This window comes from Archocentrus centrarchus, unplaced genomic scaffold (genome assembly GCF_007364275.1).
Source record: "Archocentrus centrarchus isolate MPI-CPG fArcCen1 unplaced genomic scaffold, fArcCen1 scaffold_36_ctg1, whole genome shotgun sequence".
In the NCBI taxonomy this organism is placed as follows: domain Eukaryota; kingdom Metazoa; phylum Chordata; class Actinopteri; order Cichliformes; family Cichlidae; genus Archocentrus; species Archocentrus centrarchus.
In genome coordinates, this window is record NW_022060263.1 from 1629180 (window position 1) to 1642834 (window position 13655).

The 13655-nt window shown below is 42.5% G+C and overlaps 1 protein-coding gene across 1 annotated transcript; it reads left to right on the forward strand.

The window, feature by feature from the left end:
* The first annotated feature begins 10743 nt into the window (after nt 1–10743).
* On the forward strand, nt 10744–11924 carry LOC115776657 (trace amine-associated receptor 13c-like). The gene is made up of 2 exons (XM_030724379.1): nt 10744–10907; nt 11120–11924. Exons 1-2 carry the CDS (start codon nt 10744–10746, stop codon nt 11922–11924), a joined length of 969 nt encoding a protein of 322 aa, XP_030580239.1.
* The last annotated feature ends 1731 nt before the right edge of the window (nt 11925–13655 follow it).

Consider the following 13655-nt stretch of genomic DNA (forward strand, 5'->3'; position numbering starts at 1 on the left):
AGACACTCACTGTGACGGAGCGCGACGTGAGGAGGGCGTTTAGACGTGTAAACACCAGGAAAGCGGCTGGACCAGACGGTATTAGTGGACGTGTCCTTAAGACCTGCGCTGACCAGCTGGCACCTGTGTTTACGCTGATATTCAACCTCTCACTGAAACTGTGTGTGATTCCCACCTGCTTTAAAAAGTCCATCATAGTCCCTGTCCCAAAGAAACCACACCCCAGCAGCCCCAATGACTTCAGGCCCATAGCGCTCACCTCTGTGGTGATGAAATGTTTTGAGAGACTCATCAAGACATTCATCACCTCCATCACCTCATCACCTCCTCACTGCCCACTGTCATCATCAAGTTTGCTGACGACACTGCTGTTGTGGGACTAATCTCTCACAATGAGGAGACAGCCTACAGGAGAGAGGTCTCCCGCCTGGAGAACTGGTGCCAGGAGAACCACCTCCTGCTCAACGTCAGCAAAACAAAGGAACTGATCGTGGACTTCAGCAGGAAGCAGCAGAGGGACTACCATCCACTTGTCATAAGTGGTGCTGAGGTGGAAAGAGTGGACACCTTCAAATACCTGGGAGTGACCATCTCACAGGACCTGTCCTGGACTCATCACATAAACATCACTGTGAAGAAGGCCAGACAGCGTCTCTACCTCCTCAGGCGGCTGAGAGACTTCAAGCTCCCACTCAAGGTGCTCAGGAACTTTTACACCTGCACCATCGAGAGCATCATGCGTGGGAGCATCACCACCTGGATGGGAAACTGCACCAAGCAGGACTTCATGGCCCTAAAAAGGGTGGTTCGTTCAGCTGAACGGACCATCAGAACCACCCTCCCCAACCTGCAGGACATTTACACCAAGCAGTGCAGGCTGAGGGCCATGAAGATCCTAAAACAGCCCAGCCACCCCGGACACTCTCTCTTCTCCCTGCTCCCATCAGGCCGGCGTTACCGCTGCCTGAGGACTAAGACTGAAAGGTTGAAGAAGAGTTTTTACCCACAAGCCATCCGTCTGCTCAACTCTGAGCCCTAACTGGACCATTATTGCACAGTGTAAATATTATAATTTAAAAAGTGTGTATAGTGTATAGTATATAGAGTATAGTGTATAGTGTGAATTACTTTTTTTTTATTTTTATTCTTCTTATTTATATGTGTGTGTATATAAGGTTGCAGGTACAAAATACATTTCACTGTGCATTGTACTGTGTATAACTGTGCATGTGACAAATAAACACTATCTTATCTTTATCTTATCTTATATTTAGAAATTTTTCTTAATCATCATTCCGAAACGCTCAGTCATTTTGATATACTAAGAATGAATCTTAATAATTTTTCTGGGACTTTCACCCTTATATTTAGAAATTTTATCTTCGAGAGAGCCTCAATCCTCTTCAGGAATTTCACCTGGTCTCCCACCGGTCCAACCGCGTGGACCGCGATTACGTCTAATCGCGGCTGGCCTCGACCACTTGCTAGGCAAAACTATTTCTAATCCTTATTTCACTTTTTCCTATACTAAAACCATTCGTTAAATAACCCAATATTTCTCGGGATTCTGCATTATTAATGTCCTTTTTAAATTTAGAAACACGGGAGTTAAACGTGATCTGACCACTTTTTTTACAATACTCAATCGGCAGACATTCGGTAAAACAGGTTTCTGCCTTACCTTTTCATATTTCGCGCGCGGGGTCAGATCAGCTGTTTTCCCGGTTCGTCTGAGTCAAACAGACCTATCCAATTCTGTCATATCTCCCTCTTTCATCCCGGACGAGCCCCCAATTTGTTGGGGAATTAATCTTACACCGTCTTTTCCCCTCCCGGGTTCGTAATGAAAGAGCAGAGATCGGACTTTCAGTTTCATTTTTAACAATTTATTAATCACCACATATAATACATAAGGTCAAAAATAATGCAGATTTTAACACAAGCATGCTTGGAGATTGCAGATTAATTCTCCCTTACCGCATTCATGCTGTTGTCTCCCCTAAGCGCCCTGCAATCTGACTGTCTGTGCGCGCCCCCGTTCTTTATGGTTCGGGGCCATAAAACCCATATAAGGACATATGTTTACCTCTCAGGCCAGCTCTGCTCGCTCAGTTATGCGACCCCCACTCTACTCCTTTCTGCACCTCTCCAACTTCTTAAGATAAACACAGTGTGCTCCCCAATAAGCCTTACATTCCTTAAATCTGCAATAATTAATTCCCTCACAGGCAGTCTGATATTCCTTTTAAACTCAGCCCCGCAGGGTTTAGATACTTGGGAATTAATATTGCACGTACTTTGCCTTCATTGTTTTCAAAATATTTTGCTCCCCTGGTCTCACAAATTGCATCAGATCTTCAGAGGTGGAACGTTCTCCCTCTGTCATTAATTGGCAGGATTAATGTTATTAAAATAAATGCCCTACCCAGATCCCTCTTTTTTTTTTGCCTAAGCAGTTTTTCAAGTCTTTGGACCAGATAGTCTCGTCTTTTTTGTGGAGTGGAAAGGCCCCCAGACTGAGACTCTCTCTCTATTGCAGCAGTTCACCACTAATGGTGGTCTTTCCCTACCCAATTTTTTTAATGTATTACTGGTCTTCACACATTCATAAATTGACTTATTGGCTAAATTCACCTAATCTGATTTGGTGTAAACTTAAGGTTCAATCAATTTTTCCCTCTTTTTCACCTGGCTCGATTATCTATTCATCTCTACCTATCAAATTATCTTCTGTTACTTCAAATCCCATAGTGCTCGCTACACTTAAGATTTGGTCACAGTTTAGGTCCCATTTTAAATTCATGTCTCCCTCTGACCGAATGCCGTTGTTAAGAAATCATCTATTTCCCACTGCTGCTACTAATGCCACTTATAATATTTGGCATGAGAAAGGCATTAAACCATGACCGACCTTTACAAAGATGGCTTTTTTTCCTTAGTTTTTCAGAGTTGTCCTCAAAATTTAACCTGCCTTCTTCTCATTTGTTTCTCAATTTCCAAATTAGACACTGTATCTCATCACTGTTTCGAAATTTTCCAGCTCTCCCTGCTGATCCACCATGGGTTGACTTCCTGGCACTTGGGCCTAGCCAGAAATCACCCCTCTCTGATATATATGGAAAACTTATGGCAATGGAGTCTGATTCATTTGGTAAAATCAGAACTGCTTGGGAACATGAATTAGGTGTTGAACTGTCTGAGGCATGGTGGGATAAGGTGATTCTCAGCATACATTCAGGTACACCATGTGCTAGGTTGCAGCTTTTGCAGTTTACAGTAATAGAGTCCACTTTTCAAAATCTCTTTTATCTAAAATCTTCCCTTCAGTTTTAGACCAATGTGACAGATGTCAGTCTTCACCCTGCAACTTAAGTCATATGTTTTTCTTCTGCCGAAATTTGCACAAATTCTGGAGCAATTTCTTTTCTGTACTATCATCCATCAATCCAGATCCAAAGTGATCCACTAATAGCCATTTTCGGAGTTCCAGTGACAACGCTGAACCCATCTCCCCAGCAAAATGAGATTTTGGCTTTCTGTTCTCTTCTCACTAGACGCTGTATCTTACTTTCCTGGAAATCCCCTATTCCCCCATCTACATTAAAATGGCTTAACACTGTAAGAACATATCTGAAGATAGAAAAAACTGTATTAACAGTGAAGGGTAGTAAAGAAAAATGCACTCGTAAGTGGACACCCCTTGTGGAGTACCTAAAATCTCTACCCTAAAAGAATAGGTAAAATACCTTTTTTACTTTAAGCCCCCCCCCCCCTTTTTTTTTAATCTTTTTTTTTTGTTCTTATGTTTGTATGATGTTTTATATGTTTAAAAAAGAAGCGTTTGAGAAGCTATGTAAGCAATGGAAAATGCATATAATGTGAGCAGCTTTGTATAATCTCTTGATAAACAAATAAAAAAAAAAAGCATTGCATAATTTTTTTATTGTAATGTTGATGGTAAATGGACTAGTTCTTATATAGCGCTTTTCTACTCTGTGTGAGCACTCAGAGTGCTTATACAACACGATACCCAACTTTATCAGTCCTTGAAGCCAGAAAGATGGATGGTGCATTCTCCCACTGCGCCCACAGGTTATGCAAGACTGCCTTAATGCTCCAGTTCACGGAGATGTCAATTGTCTTAGTATTTTGGCTAATGTGTTAATCTCACATATACGTCGCTCCGGAGTATAAGTCAGCTACACTGGAGCAGGACGGGCGCCAGAACTAAATACAAAACTACGGAGAAGGGACACACACAGCGAGAGAACACTGAAGACAACACAGCAAAGAACAGATGAAAACTGAGGGCTTAAATACGCAATAGGTAATCAGGGCAAGAGGAAACAGCAGGGCACAGCAGGTGAAGCAAATGAAACTAATAACATAGGGGAAGCAAAACTAAATACAAAGCACAGGGAACACAAGACTGGCAAAATAAAACAGGAAGTGACTAACCAAGGTACATGCAGACAACATAACGGGGGACTGGCACACAGACACGGGACAGAGACGCAGACTAGTCACAACATTGGGAATAAAACTTAATATGAAAACACAGGAGGTCAGGGTCAAGACAAAAGGACAAAACAGACAAGACCATGGAAGCAGGGGAGACAGGGACAAAGGGAACAAGAGCATCAAAACAAACTGAGAATCAACAAAACTAGCTAAACACAAAACACTGAGCAGACGGTCCAGGACCATGACAGAAATGGCCTGTTTTGCAAATATATTTATGACTCTGCATTATTGTATCTACAGTATAATCAATCCAGTCCTTTTTGGCTACTGTTTGTAGAACTGTAATATTTTATTGTAGGCCAAAAATTAATCTACAGCAATTTATATTCAAAATCACTTTTTGGCACAACACCGGCATATCTCCATAACTCTCCCAAAGTCCCTGATGACACTGATAAAAGTCACTAAATTTGTTGCTAGTTGCTTTTTGGAAAAAAAAAGGGTACCTGAAAGTTGTCTGAAAAGTCCTAGTGACAAAATCACTAAGTTGGCACTGGCCGTCGGTGTTGCCAAAAACTGATTGCAGCTTCTACCATGTGACAGGAATGTTCTTTCAAAATAAATTGATAACATTCATGAGAGATAATGTTTGAGACATGCTTGATAGATCATAGGTCAACAAGTCATTTTTGATAGATCACAGGTCAACAAGTCATTTTTGATAGATCACAGGTCAGCAAGTCATTTAAAACAATATAAATACCAGCAATAATTTTTTTTTGACAAATAACGGAAATCACTTTTTGGCACAAGACCGGCTTTTCAGATAACAAGTTGCGCCACTGCCACTGTGTACAGTGGGGCAGCAAGTACATTTTGCATCCATGCAATGCAGTACAATGTTTTAATATAGGAAAGAGTACATTTGATACCAAGATTTCCAGAATTTTTAACACCAAGATGTGTTTTTAAAACTATTATATTAAAATACCAAAGAACCAGGTGAAATTAAATGCCATGAAAAAAGATCAACATTTTCTTTATACATTTCTTGGGAAGGGGGTCTGAAAAACAGTGTTCTTTGTACACTTTGGAAAATTTTGATTGTGAATGACCCCTTAAGGTGTTGGAAAATCTTTAGATGTGGAAGAAGAAAGGAATCAGAGATTGTGTGTGTGTCAGGAAACATACTTGGCTTCCATCCATCCATTTTCTTCCTCTTATCCGCGGGCTGGGTCACGGGGGTAGCAGATAAGCAGAGAAGCCCAGACCCCCCTCACCCCAGCCACCAGCTGATCCGGAGGGACCCCAAGGCGCTCCCAAGCCAGTCGAGAGAGAAGGACATGCCCGGAACACTTCACCCAATAGGTTCCCAGGAGGCAGCCAAATCAGGTGCCCAAACCACCTCAACTGGCTCCTTTTGATGTGGAGGAGCAGTGGCTCTACTATGAGGCCCTCCCAAATGGCTGCACTCCTCACCCTATCTCTAAGGGCGAGGCCAGTAACCATTAGGAGGAAGCACATTTCTGCCACTTGTATCAGTGATCTCATTCTTTCAGTCACTACCCAAAACTCATGACCATAGGTGAGGGTAGGGACGTACATTGACCAGTAAATTGACAGCCTTTCTTTCACGCTCAGCTCTGTCTTCACCATGAGAGACAAGTGCAGTGTCGGCATAACTCAGTAGCTCAGTAGGTAGAGCAGGTCACCTACTGATCGGAAGGTCAGGGGTTCGATTCCTGGCTACTCCAGGCTACATGCCAATGTATCCTTGGGCAAGATACTTAACCCCAAGTTGCTCTCCGACCGTTCCGTCGGAGTGTGAATGTGTGTGGATGTTATATAATTAAAAAAGCACTTAGCTTAGTTAACATGGAAGTGCTTGTATGAATGGGTGTGCATGGGTAAATGTAAAAAACGTGTTGTATAAGCGCTTTGAGTGCTCTGACTGACTGAGTAGAAAAGCGCTATATAAGAACTAGTCCATTTACCATAACTGCAGATGTACTTGACCTGATTTAAAATTCTTCTTACTACATACAAGGTCTTGAATAATCAGCTTCTAGTACCGTATCACCCCAATAGAGCACTTCACTCTCAGACTGCTGGCTTACATGTGGTTCTTAGGATACTTAAGAGTAGATGGTAAGCAGAGCCTTCAGCTTTCAGGCCCCTCTTCTATGGAACCACCTCCCAGCTTGGATTCAGGAGACAGACATCCTAGTGATCGTGACAGGAAATACAGAGCTGGATAGGGCCTGTCAGGTTAGGGATGTGGCCAGCGTTGCAGAGGACCCCAATGCAGGACTTGTAAGGTGAAGAGCTTAATATATCAAAACTTTAATAGCAAAACATAGCGAGAACTTGGAGCATAGACATAAACATGAACTTGGAGCATAGACATGAACATAACGTAAAGCACACAGTGGGAAAAACAGTGGGATTAACTGATGACGCGACCAGGAACTAAACAACACAGGGACCTTAACCAAATCAAACCAAAAGGACAACAAAGTCCAAAAAAACAAACCAAGAAAGAAACAAAAGGCGGCAGCACAAGACAGGAAAAAGAGTCCAAAAACCAAACATAAGCGACGAACCACAAGGGTGGCATCACAGTTCAGGGGGCCGACCACGCTCCCAGTGGCAGTGGCGATGTGGCGTGGCAGGAGGCCGACCGTGCGCCCAGCGGCAGCGATGTGGCAGGAGGATTACCACACTCCCAGCAGCAGAAGCAACGTGGAGACGAGACTGGAGGCCGGCCGCACTCCCAGCAGCAGTGGCAAGGACGAAGACGACGAGCAGGAGGCTGACCGCGCTCCCAGCGGCGGTGGTGATGTGGAGACGAGACTGGAGGATAGCCACCCTCCCAGCGGCGGTGACGAAGATGAGCAGGAGACACTGCAGTGCTAACTAAGGAGACCAAAATAGAAGGCACTAAAGGGACCGAGGACATTAAGGGGACTGAAGGCACTAGAGAAACTGAAGCTAAAGGGCCTCTTGATGGGACTGGAGTACGAGAGACCGAAGGGACCAGAGCAGAGAGAACTAAAGGGCAGACTGGAGGGAGTGAGGGGCTAAAGGAACCGGAGCTGAGGAGACCGGAGGGAGCAAAGCCAGTGAAGGAGCTACTGAGGGGACCGAAGACACTGAGGGGGCGTAAAGCTAAAGATGTAGGGGCTGAAGCTGAAGTGCTGACTGAGGCTGAGGGGACTGAAACTAAAGCTGTGGGGACCGACCAAAGCAGAGGAACCTGAAGGGACTGAGGAGTCTTAAGGGACCAAAGGGACCAAAGCTGAGGGAGCTGAAGGGACCGAAGCTGAGGGAGCTGAAAGTACTGAGGGAACCTGGGGGGCCAAAGAGGAGGGAACCGAGGAGGCTAAAGGGACTGGGGCAGCAGGAGAGGCTAAAGGAACTGGACTGACTAAAGCAGAGGGACTTGAAGGGACCAAAGCAGAGGGGACCAAAGCTAAGGGGTTAGCTAAGGGGATTGAAACTACTGGAGGGACCAAAGGAAACGAAGCTGCTAAAGGGAGCAAAGCTACAATGGGAGTTGAGGGGACTGAAGGGACTAAATGGACCAAAGGGACTGGAAAAACTGAGGGGCCTGAAACTGAGAGAACCGAAGCTAGAGAGGGAACCAAAGGAGCTGATGTTAAACGAACTGACGCAGAGGGGAGCGAAACTGAAGGGTCAGCTAGGGGGACCAAAGCTAAAACTGAGAGGACTGAAGGGACCAAAGATAAAGCTGAGGGACCAGAAGGAACAGAGGAGACTGAAGCTAAAGCTGAGGGGCCTGAGGGAACAGAGAATATAAAATAATAAACTAAGATCCTAATTCATAACACAATTCAAAGAACATAAGGGCCAATGGCCCAGGATCATGACAGGGCCAGCAGCAAAATCTAGAAAAACTCACTTTAACAAGACAGACAGATGGATGGAAGAGCACACAGTGAAGATGGAGACATAGATGACAACACGACAAGGAACTGGCATGAACACAGACAATATATGCACACCAGGGAATGAGATAATTAGAAACAGCTCGGCAGGACACACAGGAAAAAAAAAAATTAAACCCAAAGCACGAGAACCAAAGATGCTATCAAAATAAAACAGAAAGTGGCAAACACAGAGACCAAGATTAAGACATGTGAACTTTGCTTTCACACTTAGCTCCACAGCATCCACCTCATTGTAGATGCAGCTCTAATCTGTCTGTCAATATCCTGCTTTCTTCACCCGTCACTCGTGAACAGGACCCTGAGACACTTAAACTGCTGGTCCTGGTGCAGCATCTGGTCCCTGGATGGTGTGGTATCTGATCTTTGTGTTAAACTGTGTGTTAAACTGCATCTATGTATAGGTGTTCTCCTTTAGGATTATGGCCTTGAGTTCAGGGCTGCTTTGATCAGTAAATGGTATGAGAGAGTATAACCTCTTGTTGCTTTCTCTCCAAAAAAGAGAATGACCTCACATATATGCAGGAAACAAGCTATACCTGGTTTTTCAGAAAATACTTTATGTAGTGTCTGTACTGCTATGTTAAAATACTATGTATGCATATATGGTCTTTTTCCTTAAAGCCTTTGTTGGTTTGTGCAGAAGGGTAACTTGAGATGCAGCACAAAGGAATGCATAGAATGTCCTTGTAGGCTCTCTGGCCTTCCATATAAGGGGTGACCATATGTTTAGCTGTAGGTTGTAGGATGAAGCTGTTTTTATAACCATGTATGGAAGTTAAGAATGTGGGGGTTGCCAACACTACACTATATAACCTTTGTCTCTCCTTTGTTTAGTGGAGTTAGGAAGATTGGAATTCCCTGTCCCCCGATGGCTTTACAAAGCATCGGTTTTGACATTGTCTTTTTTGTAAATAAACTTTATGTTATACATTAAGACTGTCGGCGAAGGATTTCTTCAACTACACCATCATGAAACAACATTTTTGGTCACACAAACAATTACAATGGGCAAACTCTCACAAACACTCGAATATCCTTGAGAGGATGAGGAGCTGGTCCAGCGTTCCATGACCAGGACAAAAACTGCATTGTTCCTCTTGAATCGACAGACCCTCCTTTCCAGGACCTTGGCATAGACCTTACCGGGGAGGTTGAGGAGTGTGATCTCCCGATAGTTGGAGCAAACCCTCCAGTCTCCCTTCTTAAAGATGGGAACCACGTTCCCAGTTCACCCTCATAATATGTTTAGGTGCCAGGTCTGTCCAGCATTTTCCCTCACCAGCTGACATCAGGTGGTGATCAACTGACAGTTCAGCTCCTCTCTTCACCCGAGTGGCCAGAACATACGGCCGCAGATCTGATGATACAATTAAGAAGTCAATTATTTACCTGCGACCTAGGGTGTCCTTGTGCCACAAGCACTTATGGACTTCCTTATGTTCAAACATGGTGTTCTTTATGGACAAACTGTGCAAACGCACAGAAGTCCAATAACAAAACACCATTCCAGTTCAGATTGTGCAGGCCGTTCCTCCCGATCACGCCCCTCCAGGTCTCACTTTCATTGCCCACGTGAGTGTTGAAGTTTCCCAGCAGGACGATGGAGTCACTGGATGGAGCACCCTTGAGCACACTGCCCAGCTACTCCAAAAAGAGTGGACACTCTGAACTGTGCAAGCAACAGTCAGGACCTGGTCCCCAGCCCGAAGGCGCAGGGAAGCAACCCTTTCGTCTACCAGTGAAAACTGACAGTCTGCAAGCTGTGGGGCTACAAGAATACCCAGCCCCTCTCCAGGAGACCCAGGTCATGCGTTGAGGTGAGTTCAACTATAGTTGGTATTAGTTGGTTTCTCTCAACTTCGCGCATTAGCTCAGGCTCCTTGGTAACTCTTCCATATCTTTGGAATTATTTTAATAACTTCAGTCTTTGCTCTATCTGCTTTTATCTGATGAAAGAAACAAATTATGATTAATATATTTCCTTTTTAGTTAGCTCCACAGCACACTTGACACAATTATATATAACCTAGCCTTGTGTTAATTGTGCTTTCACTGCCAACTCCATTCTTCAGCCCATCCATGAAAATCCTATAGTTTCAATAACAAAAAAAGTTTGTTCTAATTCTGCAAAAGGCATTTTAGTGTCCTTGATTCATCAGCAAGCTCAATAGCTCTGAAATGCAGAGAATATGGAAATAGGAGGAGCACAGAAACTGCCCCTGGCTGAGGCACTGAAGAAAAAGGGAGGACAAAGATAAATACTGTGCGACACAAAGAATAGGATTAGCAGCTTTGCCTCACTGTAATGATGGAGGAAACTGAACTCTGCTTTCCAAAGCTCGTCAACATCTCCTGCAGGAGGCCAAAGCGTCCTCATTATGAAGTCATGCTGACATACATTCTGCTGTCCTTCATTTCTCTGCTCACTGTGCTCCTTAACCTGCTGGTCATTATTTCCATCTCACACTTCAGGTAACAACATTGCAAATAGCAATTAAAATTATCATATGATCTTACTTTCAAAGAAGATATATATATATATATATATATATATATTTTTTTTTTTTTTTTTTTTTTTTTTTTACTTAATGGTGTCTTTCTTGTTATGTGTATTCATATTCATGATAGTTGATGCAGGAAAATAAATAAACTAAATGTGATATATTGCTGTTCTTTCTCTCCAGACAGCTTCACACACCCACCAACCTCCTCCTCCTTTCACTGGCTGTTGCTGATTTCTTTGTGGGTCTCCTCATGTTCTTTCAAATAGTGCTCATCAACGGCTGCTGGTTCCTTGGTGATCTTATGTGTGTTCTGTATCAGTACCTAGCTTACATTATTACCTCTGCCTCAGTAGGAACCATGGTGATCATATCAGTTGATCGCTATGTGGCTATTTGTTACCCTCTGCATTACTCCACCAAAGTCACACAACAAAGAGTTAAAATTGTTGTCTGTTTATGTTGGATATGCTCTTTCCTCTTTCAAAGTCTAAATCAGATTGATAACTTGAACCAACCAGGCAGGTTTAACTCCTGCACTGGAGAATGTGTTATAGTCATTAACTATATTGCTGGAGTTGCAGATCTGATTTTAACCTTCATTGTTTCCATCACTGTGATTGTAATTCTGTATCTGAGAGTATTTGTGGTGGTTGTGTCTCAGGCTCGTGCCATGAGGTCTCAGCTTTCAGCTGTCACTCTCCAGGGTTCAGTAACTGCTAAGAAATCTGAGTTGAAAGCAGCCAGGACTCTTGGTGTTGTTATAGTTGTGTTTCTAATATGTATGTGTCCATTCTTCTGTGTCAATTTAACAGGCCAAGATAGCTTGCTCAACGCTTCATCTGCTGCGTTTGTAATAGGTTTGTTCTATTTTAATTCCTGTTTGAACCCCATCATCTATGCTTATTTTTACCCTTGGTTCAGAAAATCAGTCAAACTCATTGTGACACTGAAGATACTACAGCCTGACTCTTGTAACATGTTCTAGAGATGCTGAATGAGATCTTTGAAAAAAAACACATTCATTCATCTAATAGCCAGTAAATGAATAACAGTGTGACAGTCTGGGTAAATGTAAACTTTATATGAAGAGTTCTGTGCATCCTTTTATTTATGCGTATAGATTCATGACTAAAGCCTTTGACATGTGAGCAGATACTACTGTTGTCTGCAATGATGGTGTTTTTGCAATGTTTTCATGTAAACAGTCTAAACCATATTTAAAACTAAAAAGAAGCATATTGGCAGTTTCAATTAATTGAATAGATCAAAACACAATGGGCTAAAATACTTATTATAATCTTAAATTATAATTTTAATAATATCTTAGTAATAATAAATTGTAATTTATGTAAATAGAGCAATGATTATGCTGTAATTTGAGAAATAGAATGAAACAGAAGTTATGCCCTTGTTTTTTTTTTTTCTTACATTGTTGGATATTTTGCCCACACAAATCTAGCATTCTGTTAAGGCTGAGCTGTCTCATGAACGCTGCTAATAAAACCTCAAATCCAGAGAGAAGAGGGTTTTGAATATAAATTCACCAGTGCACTCAGTGAATGATTACTACTGTTTTAATTTTGAACAAAGTTGTGGATCTGCTACTGACTAAATTTGTCAGGTGGAATTTGTGGGGGGGGGTAATCAAATTTACATGAGGATTCGTATTTTTTAATGTGTCCCAGCTGAAGCCAACTCTTTCCAGTCCATTTTTTTTTTTTTTTTTTTTTAAGCCTGTCATGTCTGGTAGATCTTGCAAGCAGAACTGTGATCTGAATGCGTTGTTGTGCCAAACATATTTCCAGTCCATTTTGAATGTTATACCAACATTACTAGATATGAATTTTCAATATTTATCTTTCAAAAAAAATTAAAAATGATTAATCATAGCCATTCTTTTACAGCAACTAATAGTAGATTACTTGATATTAAAGAAACTGTAAAAATCTGATGATCCTCCAACACATTTTGAATTTGCTTTTTGCCTTTTAAATTTCTAAGCATATTAAAGGACAGAAATTTGGTGATTTATCAGCAATGCCATCCTTTGAGTGAATGAATCAATTTATCTCACTCTGAGAAGAATTTTATGTTTGACAACTGATTGAGGGCAGCACGGTGGCACGGTGGTTAGCTCTGCTCCCTCACAGTTAAAATACCATCTGGGAGGCTTGGGTTCGATTCCACCTTGGCCCGGACCTCTCTCTCTGTGTGTGTGTGTGTCTGTGTGTGTGTGTGGAGTTTGCATGTTCTCCCCATGTCTGCGTGGGTTTCCTCCCACAGTCCAAAGACAAGCACCTACTGGGATTAGGTTAATTGGTGTGAATGGTTGTCTGTGTTATAACAGGCTGGCGTTCTGTACAGGGCGTACCCTGCCTGTCACCCAATGTCTGAGTTAGACTCCAGGCCCCCCCCCCCCCACATTCAATTTACATTATTTTCAATGCCCACCATCCTTTAAGTTTGAGTGTGTCCTTTTAGTCATCTTGTAGTATTCAGTTTCTCTTTAGTCAAGTGATGTTACAGATTTAGTAGTAATAGAGTATTTACTATATTCAATACTGATCAGTACTGAAGAGACGAATGCTGTTCTCCTTTCAGGACTCCAGTTCAGGGCCATCTCTATTAAAGAGAGAAATCAGTTTCATACATTTTATGAATAAGCATAAGAAACCAAGCCTGTATAACAATACCAGTATTATTGTAAATTACTAAT

Bases quoted from the DNA above. Each gene is read 5' to 3' on its own strand.
- LOC115776657 (XM_030724379.1), top strand. From the start codon at position 10,744: ATGGAGGAAACTGAACTCTGCTTTCCAAAGCTCGTCAACATCTCCTGC. The intron at 10,908-11,119 runs GTAACAACATTG...CTTTCTCTCCAG, and splicing joins ATTTCCATCTCACACTTCAG to ACAGCTTCACACACCCACCA.